We start from the raw sequence: 12,441 nt of genomic DNA, 5'->3' as shown, positions 1-12,441 counted from the left end.
TCTTAGAGTTATTGTATTACCATATTTTCAAGTTGGATTCTATTGGAGACGGAAGTCTTGTCGCACAGTGGGCAGCATCACAACATCACAGCTAGGAGCTCCAGGTATGAGTACCTCTCCGGTACCTGATTGCCATGGAAGGTACATTCATAACATGACCAAAATCCTTCTGATGCCCCTAAGGCACATACAAAGAGTGGAGGAGTATTCAGGTCAGGCATGTTTGATGAGGACTGGTTGCTTCAAGCTGTCGCCTCTGGCAATAGGCTCGCAATCTAACCCAGGAAAATCTATCTGTGGAAAAAGATGCTGGGGATGTGATTTGCGTATGACTAGGCGTGGGAGGCTCTCAGGGTATGTTGTAGATTCGGCAAAGGGGTAATAGTGGAAATGTATTGTATTGTAGGTGGATTGTGTTGAGGATTGTTAATAATTGCAAATATGTTAAATTATATTGTACTGGAAATTTACGGTTGCTGTGCGTTATTTTGTTATTATAAAGTTACACTTCTGAACTGCCAACGGCAGCAGTCATTTCCTAATCTTTGTTCAGAAAGTGTATTTCACAACAATTCTTTTCCTTGGGTATCCATTTCTGAACATCCATTATTTTTGGAATAAATAAGGGATGGGTGAGTGGAAAAAGCAGGTTGATTTTTTGAGAAGATATAAATGCTGATAGCTCTGTTTGTAATTCTCACCTTCACGGTGTAAATCTCATGCCTGAACAGAACTTCGTGGCTCTGCTTCCTATCTATTGTACCACTGTAGTATCTCCATAATAAAACTGATGAGTTTGACAGCAATGTTGATTTGACTGATGCTCCAAAAGCCCTCTTTGTAACATGAAAACAGTCCATGGCTATCTGCACCTTGCTGTCCACTCTATGCTGATCCTATCTGCTTTTTGTCTCATGGCTACAATGACATGTCTAAATATCATTACATACAGTCTTTTTTTTAATGATCAAAAATGAAGATGTTGCTCTAAGCTCTTTCTAATGACAGTTTACAAACACTTAACTGAAAAACTATTATGTATGCCTAGCAATTTTATGTGAAGTAAGTATTTGTTAACATGAAGAAACATTGTCAATACAGGGTAGTGAAAACTTACTAACTAAAAACACCCAGACAATTTCCCTACAGTGGAAAAAGGAATTAAGATTTTAATAGCGACAAAGTGAACAATCTCTCAGTGTTGAGAAACAGGCCTTCTTTCAGAACATGTACTTACCAACAGGATCAGTGTGGGTGACATGATCCACAAAGTCTCTCTTGCCCAAGTAGACAGCAATCTGTGAAAGTGGTGATAAAACAGTATTTGGGCAATTTGAGACTGAGACAGTCATTACATATTAGATTCTCTGTCTGTCACAACAGTAACCTGTGCTTCCATGTAATGCAATTTTGCTCTGGTAGAGTTATTCATGACCTAAAGTCAAGATGCGCTTAGTTCTAAAATAAAGTCCTTGCAATTTATAAAAAACAGAAATAAAGAAAGAAAGAAAGAGGTAAAAAAAAGCAAGAAAGGAAGAAGTGTTTTATAGTGCTTACACAATCTCAAGATATCAAGATATCAAGCATTTTGCAGCCAATAAAGTTATTTTTTAAAGTGGTTTTAATGTAGAGACTCATGACAACCAATTTTCACCAACATAAAGTTCCATAAAAGCAAAATGATTAACTTCTTGGGATGATGTTGTTTACAGGAAAAATGTTGACCAGGAGAATTCACCTTCCTGTTCCTTCAATGGTGTCATGAAGCAGTTTACATCTATCAGAAAAGTTGAAAAGGTTCATTTTTAAATATTTAATCTGAAAATTTGCACCTCCAACATTGTATAACTCCCTCAAGGCTGTGGTGCTTCGTATTCAGGACTCCGTTTGGGTTAAGAGCTTAAGCCCTTTTTAGTGAGACTTATAGAACATAGAACATAGAACCTAGAACATTACAGCACAGTACAGGCCCTTCGGCCTTCAATGTTGTGCCGACCTGTCATACCAATCTGAAGCCCATCTAACCTACACTATACCATGTACGTCCATATGCTTGTCCAATGACGACTTAAATGTACTTAAAGTTGGCGAATCTACTACCGTTGCAGGCAAAGCCTTCCATTCCCTTACTACTCTCTGAGTAAAGAAACTACCTCTGACATCTGTCCTATATCTTTCACCCCTCAATTTAAAGCTATGCCCCCTCGTGCTCGCCATCACCATCCTAGGAAAAAGGCTCTCCCCATCCACCTTATCTAACCCTCTGATTATTTTATATGTCTCAATTAAGTTACCTCTCAACCTTCTTCTAACAAAAACAGCCTCAAGTCCCTCAGCCTTTCCTCGTAAGACCTTCCCTCCATCCTAGTAAATCTCTTCTGCACCCTTTCCAAAGCTTCCACATCCTTCTTGTAACACGGTGACCAGAACTGTACGAGAAGATAATGATACTGAAAGCGTTAACACTAAAGTTGTTTCAGCTCCATGTCATGTGACCCACAGTCTTTGTGAGGAGACAAGAGCCCATATTCTGCATAGCTCCCAAAAGTCTTTAGTAATTACGGCTGACTCTTAATTGCCATCATACAAATAAACCATCCTGTTCTCTGAGAAAAGTGGCTCCTTTGTAACGATTTTATATTGGTGTATTCTCTACCGCTGATCATTAGATAAACCCAAGACAAAGAAGAATCGGAAGCAGTGAATAACCTCAAATAACTCAGCTGCAGAGATGACATTTACCATGCCAGTGGTGGCAATCAGAGCAAATTGTACAAATTGAACTCAAAATCCTCTGAATGCTGCTGTAGGCCTGAATCAAGTTGGTAGCAGTCAAGAAATGCAAAGCTGGTTATATGATGTGGTTTGTATTACTCAAGACTGCTAAATAACAGGTTACAATTCTGTTTCCTCTGTTGGCCTGAAGACTGTGAATGAAGAAGGACGCCAAATGTATTCCTCTTAAGCAGCAGTTCGAGTAAACTGCAACATTTTTTCAAGTTTGAATCAGATCCTCATTTTCGAACCCATCTGATTCAGAAATGTGTGAAATCAGAATGAGCACATTCCCCAATTTCTTTCTCCAGGGATCGCGCTAATTCATGCATTTTGCTTGGATCTTAACTTGCAGCTGTTGTAAGGAATGAGGAATTAGAACATGCAGTTATCGTCATTGCATTTGGACTAATTTCAAGGAAGTGCCGTGATAACTTGCCCTGTCTGGATAAAAATTTTTAGAATGCATCCTTGTTTCTAGATGAAAGTGAGTGTGTTGTGAATGGCCCCTCTTCATATCCCAATTTGCCTGGTGTTTAATGCACCTTAATGTGATATAATGATACAGGATTGATTTCTATCCCTCTTTTAGTTTACAAACCACCACTTGAGAGATTGCTCTTTGAATGTAAAGATATGTCCATTTTCATACAAATCACACGTTGGCTTGTAAAGGGGCAGATCAATGCATCATCACTGACTAAAAGTGCCAAGTAAAGGAAGAAAGCTTTTTTTATTGGCACTTTTCATGACCAGAGAATGTCCCACAATGCTGCTTATCGAGTACTTTTTTGAGGTGTTGCAATTTTTGAAAAGTGCAATGCCTATTTGTGCATAGTAAGATCCCACACGTAGCATTGTGTCGATGATCAGATAGCCTCTCATTTGTTTGAGAAATTGGGGGATATATTTTGCCAGAAATCTGTGGATGACTCTAATGCTCTTCTTCAAATAGGGGATCTTTAATACCTAAATTGGGTTCTATATCTATAAATATCTAAATTAGGCCTGGGTTAATGCCTCATCTGAAAGCCTGCATTGTTGGCAGTACGGCATCTCTTAGGGCTGTATCATATGTTGGTACAGACCCGGTATAGGAGCAACGAGTCATGTTTATCCAGAATGCTTATGGCTTTATCATTTGTTTTAATCACACATAGCTACCTGCAGACTGAGACACGGGTCTGGAGTATGTCAGGCTTTGGATGTTTACACATATGCTCTCCTTGAAGTTGTTTGCTCCTTAAAATCCTTTCAATTCCTTACATACTGTAGCACTCTTATTTGCATTTTTACATCGATTATCAAATGCAGAATTCTAGCATCTAAGGCCCTCACTTGCTCAGTCTAGACTGGTATCTTCTCTGTTACTGATGTTAGAGACACAATCAATTAAAACATCATAATTTACATGCATATCATTATACCAGACTTCGGCAATGATTTATTATTAGCATCTTTTCCAGCGATTTCTATTTTTGAATCAATTAGTGAGCATCAATACCAGTACATTACACTGGAATGATATTTTGTCTATGCTGCTAGCCTGGGATCTGTGCAGTTTGCACATTGCAAAGCAACAAAAGGAATGCAACCTCATCTGCACAGCTGGCATAGCACATCAAACTGCTCACACAGCCTGACTTGACAACACATCTAGAAGGCGTTACTGTGACATTGGAGTCTTCAATGAAATATAGAGGCAAGAAATCAAGTCTGAGAGGAGGGAAATAGAAAGTAAGAGAGGAAATGTGAAAGCTGAACGCTGAGAAGGTGTACACGTACCGATCTATCAGATGTTGTCTTTTTGAAAACAATGTTTTTGGGACCTGGAGGTGGTGGGTTCATCTTGACAACAACAATGCTGGGAGCAGGGGTCTTCTGGACCTGGGGCACACTCATCTTTTCAGGTATGTGATAATGCAATGAGGCTGAGAAACAAGCAAGTAAAAAAATCACAATTAAATAGCAACATCTTCTCAACATAACATAATCCTGTTAACAGAAACTCCCTTTTAAACAAATTAAAGCCAAGCTAGTGGCAATGCTAATGAGCAAGTATTTAACTTATTCCCACATCAAAATATTACTGTTGCTGAAATGATGGAGAAGGAATTTGGGAAATGGCTGAAGCTGTTGGGTGGTTGGAGGTCTTCATGTGGCCAGTTAATGATCACTTAAGGCCTCCTCTTGCCACCACATGTACTTTACTAATGGCAAATCCTAGCAGCCAGACAGCAGTCTTACAAGGATATGTCTTTTTTGCTCAAGCACTTTGTATCCCATTGGAGGGACCCTTTCCCCCATTGGAAAGGACTTGCCTGGTTTAGTTGGCGTGACAATCTGCTGATTGCTGTACATGCTGACTGATTCCAAAATATGCAGATCTCACCTACCTACTTCCCTGCCCTCCTTCGCTGCCCTGGTTGAAGTTTGGCTTCAGTCACAGCAGTCCACTGTGCTTGTTAGTGGAAAAATTCTGTCCGATTCTATTCCTCTACCTCTTAAATATTTCAAAAGATCTCCAGTAGGTGATTTATCAGCCTTCTCTTTGGAAGAAAGAGGCGATGCAGTCTGCTCATTGCCTCTTGCTTATGAATCTTTTTTACATTCACTCCAGTACAACTGTCTTTCTGATGTTGTGACTAGAACTGAACATGATACAAAAAGCATTGTGCATTCAATAAAAGTTTAGAACAACTTTTCTGTTTTCCAATTCAGTCTCTTTGGAAATAGATCCTATTTTCCCTGATTTGCTTTTTTTAATAACCCAACCAATGCCATTATTTTGAAAGAGTTGTGCCTTTATATTCCCAGATCCCTGTGCTACCCTATCCCATGAGATATTATTTTCTAAATTCTGTGTGACTCTTTTTTGCTAAAATGTAATGCCTTACAGTTATTTGAATTGAAATTCATCTGCCAACTACATGCCCATTATGTGAGTTTATTCATATTTTCTTGCAATTTGTTGCAGTCCTCTCTCGTACTGACTGCCCACTCGCTAATTTGGTATCATTTACAAATTGAGAAATTATGTTTTGATTCCAGAGTATGATTCAATACTATAAACTGTGAACAAGGGTGGTCCCAGCACTGATTCTTCTAGGACCCAATTCCCATCTACTGTCACTCTACCATCTGGTTTCTGTTATTCCAGGCAGCTGGCTATTCTGTATAGCACTGCAGGATTCACCAGTCAGACTGACAAAGCACTGGGAATGAATGCCCCTCTCTTTCTTTAAGGTATTCCTTAAAACCTAGCTTTTTGAACAAGATTTTGGTCCCCCAACCTAATAGTGTCTTTTGTAATTTGGTGTCAAATTTTGTTTGATAATGATCCTGTGAAGCGCCTAGGGTTGTTGTACTAAAGGTGCGAGACAATAAAAGTTGTTATCATAGTCAGTGATTGTCTCCAGGAATTTTAACCCTTGGGGGTCTTCATAATGAACTGAGTTCCTCCTATAAAAGTTTTGCCCTGCCTCGAGTTGGACTCTACATTTTTCAGAACTGCTTGGTGATAACTCAGAATAAAATTATCTGTTTCTGCTCACAGACTCAAAGAATTTTTCAATGATTTCTTCACTCTTTAAAGACCTGGCAGGAACAAAGAAAGTCCTGAAGAGATTTGACAAGATGGAAGCTAAAAGGACTTTTCTCTTGTGGGGAGAATAGAACTAGAGGACATGGTTTTAAAAAAAGGGGCCTTCATTTAAGATAGAGATGCAGAGAGATCTTTTCACTCAGAGGTTCGTGATTCTGAAGAATATTTTTAAGGCGCGGGTGAATAAATTCTTGACCAAAGAAGGAGTTGCAGGATTTCAGGAGTAGACAGGAAAATAGAGTGAGGCTGCAATCAGATCAGCCATGATCCTATTGAAGGGCAGATCAGGTGTGGGAGGCCTGCTACTAAAATCTATGTTCATATGTTTATATAGCTGTTGCCATTTGAAAGCAGAATGAAACATTGAAGACATTTGCAAGTAAACTTTATTTATAAAACTGGAGTTCTTTAGGAATGTTGGAGCTTTGTGAAAGTACTCAACTGAAGTTGTGCTTGGAGAGATGCGTATGGGAGTTAAGATCCTGAAACTGGTAGTGCCACATTAAATCGATAGTAACTTGCTTTAACTTGTTGAATTTGATTTTGTATTCTCTCGTCGGATGTTGGTGACACTGGCTGGGTCAGTATTTTTTGCCTGACCCTAGTTGCCCTTGAGAAGTTGGTGGTGAGCGGTTTTTGTGAACAGCTGAACTCTATGTGCTATAGGTAGACCCACAATTCCCTGAAGTAGGGAATTTGAGGAGTTTTGACACACCTACCATGAAAGAACAGCAATATATTTCTGAGTCAGGATGGTGAGTGATTTGGATGGGAACTTGTCACATGTTTCAGCTGCCTTTGTCCTTCTAGATGGAAGTGGTCATGGGTTTGGAAGATTCTGCCTAAGGATCTTTGGTGAATTTTTGCAATGCATCAAGTAGATAGTACACGCTCCTGGTATTGAATGTCAGTAGTGAATGGACTGGATGTTTTTGAGTGTGGCATCAAATAAGAGGGCTGGATGGTGCCAAGTTTCTTGAGTGTTGTTGGAGCTGCACCCATCCAGGCAAGTGGGGAGTGTTCCACCCATTTCCAGACTTGTGCCTCTTAGGTAGAGGACAGGCTTTGGGGAGTCAAGAGGTGATTTAGCTGCTGCAACATTCCTAGCCTCTGATTTATGTTGTAACTATTGCATTTATATGGCAAGTCTAGTTGAGTGTCTGGTCGAATGGTAACCCCCAGAATATTAATGGGATGGTGTTGGATTTAAGTGATGTTACTGCCAGTGAAGGTCATGGGGCAGTTGTTAGCTTGTCTGTTATTGGAGATGCCCATTGCCTGGCATTTCTGTGGCGTGGATATTATTTGCCGTTTGTCAGCCCAAGCCTGCATATTGTCCAGGTCCTGATATGCTTGAACATGGACTGCTACAGTATCTGAGGAGTTGTAGTGGTGCTGAACATTGTGTAATCATTGACGAGCATCCCCACTTTTGACCTTATGATGGGAGAAAAATCATTGACTAAGCAGCTAAAGATAGTTGGACCTAGGACACTACCCCGAGGAACTCATGTAAAGATGCCCTGAAGCTGAGATGACTAACCTCCAACAACCACAACCACATAAGTCATTCAACTACATAAGATAGTTTCTGATTCCTTTATCACGCTTTTGAACCTCAAAGGGTATGGGATAATTTTCAATAAAGTGTGTTACATCCACAGTGGTGTAATATTGTGTTGTTGTAGCGAAGTTATCGTGTGGTGCTGCACATACACAGGGATATCATTGTAATATTATCGTTGAACAGTATTTTTTTTCGATATTGATATAATAGCTGAGGTTACACCAACCACTTTCTCAGACCGACTGCCAAATCCTGTGATGTTCATAACTCTCTAAAGCTTCTGCAGCTTCAGAAACACAACATTCTAGAACATGGCACAAAATTCTAGAAGGTAGCACAACATTCAACGTTAGAAATCAAAGCATTCTAAAAATGGTACAGCATTGTATAGCACAGGAAATTTTAAGAGTAAGCTCATTGCATCTAGCAAACCTTTTTACAAAGTAAGTCAACCAACCAGCCAATTTTATTGTTGTAACCTTCAGCCTCATTTATCTACTACTGCATCAGGTTCATCAACGTTACATTCTCAGCAGATTCAGTAGCCTTTACAGTTCACCCTCTTACCGAACTGTACAGTCTTCTCTCTCTAAAGGGATGCAAATGTATCTCTTCTGATCCAACTTAAATGTTTTGATATTCTTCCCTGGGGATTTATTTCATAATTCAGTGATTTTTTTGGGTGATGACGTTTCCCCAATTCTTCTTTGAGATCGAAGCTTCACTTTCCCTAGAATCTCAAGCCCTTGATCCAGGGAGCAGTTTTCCACAATCAAGTCAGCTAATTCCTGTAATATTGCTGAGAAGTTGGCTGGATTTCTTTTCTGATTTGATGAACCTTGGAATATAAATTATGGTAAAAATTGCTTTCCCTGCACTTATCACACAAGAATTGCTGGAATTGGCTAGTACAGGCACTATTTTTGATAAACATTCAAATTTAAAAGATTAAACCTCATTTCATTATTATAAAAAATAATTTTTCTGCTTTCTTGCTATGAGATAAGCAGTTTGCACAGACAGAGAAAGATCATTTAATCCTGTGTACTATAACAATACTCATATTCCAGTTTACCCATCAGTCTGACTTAACACAGAACAGATAACTAGTAGAGTACTTTAAACAGCCAACCTCTGCCAGAAACTGAAAGAAGAACAAATGCTTCGACAGAAGAATCTCTTGATAATTCCTTTCTTTCTTCAGGTGTATTAGTCAGTGAGATAGTGAGCCTTTATCTTAGAATGGGACAACTGAAATGCTGAATAGTGCAGGTCAGCAATTGTACAAATTAGTAGTCATCACATGTGTCCCTATCTCAGCGGATTAGTGGGTGTGATAAGGAGGCAACATAAGAACAGCAAATCCTGCCCAAGGTTATACAACACCACACTATAAATCTTCTTTCAATAATCTTTTAATTGTCTTACTATACGAAAAGGGGGATTGACTGTCGTCCCTCCACTAATTTCTGCGCAGAATGTGGTGGGGAGGAAGGACCCATTTTCGGAACTACTAGTGACCTTCATCATTGCCTTGTAATAATGTGCAGGTCATGAATATATGTCACCAACAGGTTTCCTAATCCATCTAGTCTGTTAGTCCTTCATCTCTCCCTCCTAGTTTAGTCTGACTGACCATTAGCGATTGCTCAGAAGAATGGTCTTCGTCACTATCCATTCAGCTTCTTAGACTTTTAAGTAGATGTTTCAGAATAGTAAGCAACAACATTCATGATATTCCTTCTGTGATCGCAGCCTGGTTACATGTTGATAGAATGCAAGCTTTTCTTTTTAAAGTGAACATTATCAGATTAGAACACATCATGCTCCGAGTTCTATCAATGTTGCTCTGGGAAATCCAGCCAGGAATAGAATGTGGGGCAGTAGTCCTCTAGTGCAGCCAAAGCGTCTGTACCTCTAAGCCAGAAACTCTGTTTGAGTCCCACTCCAGGACTTGAAGATAGCTTGTAAAATGGTCAGACAGGTTAATGCATCAATCTGTAAATTCTTTTAAAACACTATTGCAGGGTCAAAGAGTGTACGTGTCTCTTGGTCATCCACACTTGATGCAGAGTGACATCCTTCAAGTTATTGCCTCTGCAGATAGGCTCGTGACCAACACCAGGATAGGCTACTTATGGAAACAGACTTATATCTACATTGTGTCCGCCTTGTGCATCGTCAGGTGTGGGAATCAAAAGAAAGTAGGCAGAACATATGCTCATTTTGAGCTGCTAACTGTTTTCAACATGGAAGTGAATAAAGTGTAGCATGATTAAATAAGGCAGGTTACTTTCATAGTATTTCAGTAAATTGACAGGACGGGACATTTGACAGCTATCTATTACTGTTCCTGTGTTTTTCTGGCTCAGTTGTAAGGGAGAGTCATCATTGTGAATCTTGGTGGAAGATTTTGTACTTGCCACCATGACTGTAAAACACGTCATGCGGAATTGTGACAAAAACTGCCTGATTTTGTTGAGATTAAAATCAATGAAAAATTAAGATTGGGCAGTTCCCATTACAGGTGGCCAAAGTCACCAGTTTTGCATCTAGGCCACAAGTGGAAAGCCTACGAATATTCTCTTTAAAGATAATCTCTTCTGACAATAAAATTTCATTCATTTACACTTAATGCATTAACTTGCTCGCATTCAAGGCTTAAAGTTCCAGAATTCTATGTCGGGGCAGGAAAACTAAACAGATGGGTAACAGGAGTTTAAAGATAACCTTCACTAATTAAGGCCACATCCCTTACAAATCATCATAAATTGAAAATGGAATAAAAAGGCTCAAATCACCATAAGGATTATTTACAGTGAGTGGTCAGTGATTCTCCTAGCGATGCTCAGACTGTTATGGTAGGAATCTGAGGGCAGGGAGGCAGAGTCTGATTTTTGATAATGTGTTATATAGCCAATTTTTATTTTAGATTAGATTCCCTACAGTGTGGAAATAGGCTCTTCGGTCCAACAAGTCCACACTGCCCCTTGGAGCATCCCACCCAGACCCATCCCCCTATAACCCACACACCCCTGAACACTATGGGCAATTTAGCATGTCCAAACTACCTAGCCTGCACATCTTCCGACTGTGGGAGGAAACCGGAGTAGCCGGAGGAAACCCATGCTGACACGGGGAGAATGTGCAAACTCCACACAGACAGTTACCCCACACTGGAATTGAACCTGGGTCCCTGGTGCTCTGAGGCTGCAGTGCTAACCACTGAGCCACCGTGCTGCCAATAATGGATCACAATGCAAAGGGAAATTTGACAAGATGTTCAATTGGCAGCTAATCTGTTATCCACCTATCTCAGACTGTCCCAAGAAGTTACAATGGTTCCCTGGAGTTCTAGGGTTGGAAGGTGTTGTCTTTTCTGACTTCACCAGCTTGGGAATCAGGAAGAGAGAACTTTTCAGTATTTCTGGTGTTACAATTAAACTATCACTGATTATATCAGTTCTTGTTAATATGATCAATAATTTGAGACACTGTCACAAGCAGTTTAATTCAACAGAATTTATTATCACTACTCTACAGGTCAAAACAGATTACCTCACCTGGAAAGCAAGTTTGCTGTATTGGAGCTTAGCCTATTCCTTTTTTAAAAGACAATGGCTGTATCAGCTATTTTGTATATGCCAGTTTCATTAATGGTTAGCTCTTCCAATTCCATTTCTTCTTGCATCTATTTCCTTCACCAACAATTTAACTGCTAATTTTCTCAACAGAAAATAACTACATACATTCCTTTAATACAAAGAAATACATCTATTTGCATATATCACTTTTCATGACCGCAGGATACATCGAAGCAAGTTCCAGACAATGAAGTACTTTAGAAATGCAGCTGCTGTTGTAATGTAAAAACGCAGAAAGGGCACAGCAAGGTCCCAGAAATAGCAACAAGATATTATTGGTTGAGGGATATGTATTGATCATGATACTGTGGAAACTTCACTATTTGTTTTCAAGTACATTCCTGTGTAATTCTAAAGCATGGGTGGTATTGTATACGGGTTTGACAAGTCTTAATATTGAAGAATGTCATAAGCAATAACCACTATGTTGAGTTGTTAAGACTGAGCCTGGAGGAGTGCACTCCCATTCTAGTCCCACTACACTGTGAGGCCCAACATAAAATAAAAATACTTTTTTCCAGTTGCCTGGATGGCCAATTAAATACTGAAAACAAAAATTACTGGAGATCACAGCGGGTCAGGTTGTATCCATGGAGAGAGAGCAAGCTGACATTTCAAATCTAGATGACTCTTCATCAGAAATGATATGAGGTATGGATAGGGCCGCATTTATGCAATAGTTGGGGGTGTATAGGGGTGTGGTGGTTGGGGTGCTGGGGGAGAAAGGATGTTGATAGTTCAGATTAAGTGATCAGAGTGTGAGAATGGCAGAAAAGTGGTGTGTCTAATTGCCGAGATAACAAAGTGTGAAGCTGGATGAACACGGCAGGCCAAGCAGCATCTCAGGAGCA

The 12,441-nt window shown here is 39.7% G+C and overlaps 1 protein-coding gene across 1 annotated transcript in view; it reads right to left on the bottom strand.

The window, feature by feature from the left end:
* Positions 1 to 9,220, bottom strand: part of LOC125457559 (S-arrestin-like) — a 38,068-nt gene extending 28,848 nt beyond the window's left edge. Inside the window, exons 1-3 of the mRNA XM_059650814.1 lie at positions 9,079 to 9,220; positions 4,561 to 4,706; positions 1,238 to 1,298 (exon numbers count right to left, since the gene is read on the bottom strand). Coding sequence (XP_059506797.1) covers positions 1,238 to 1,298; positions 4,561 to 4,677 — 178 coding nt within the window. The 5' untranslated portion in view covers positions 4,678 to 4,706; positions 9,079 to 9,220. The remainder of the gene's footprint in view (positions 1 to 1,237; positions 1,299 to 4,560; positions 4,707 to 9,078) is intronic.
* Positions 9,221 to 12,441: the final 3,221 nt, after the last annotated feature.

The sequence above is a fragment of the Stegostoma tigrinum genome, chromosome 14 (assembly GCF_030684315.1).
Source record: "Stegostoma tigrinum isolate sSteTig4 chromosome 14, sSteTig4.hap1, whole genome shotgun sequence".
NCBI classification, from domain to species: Eukaryota; Metazoa; Chordata; class Chondrichthyes; order Orectolobiformes; family Stegostomatidae; genus Stegostoma; species Stegostoma tigrinum.
This window is presented reverse-complemented; position numbering and strand designations above follow the sequence as displayed.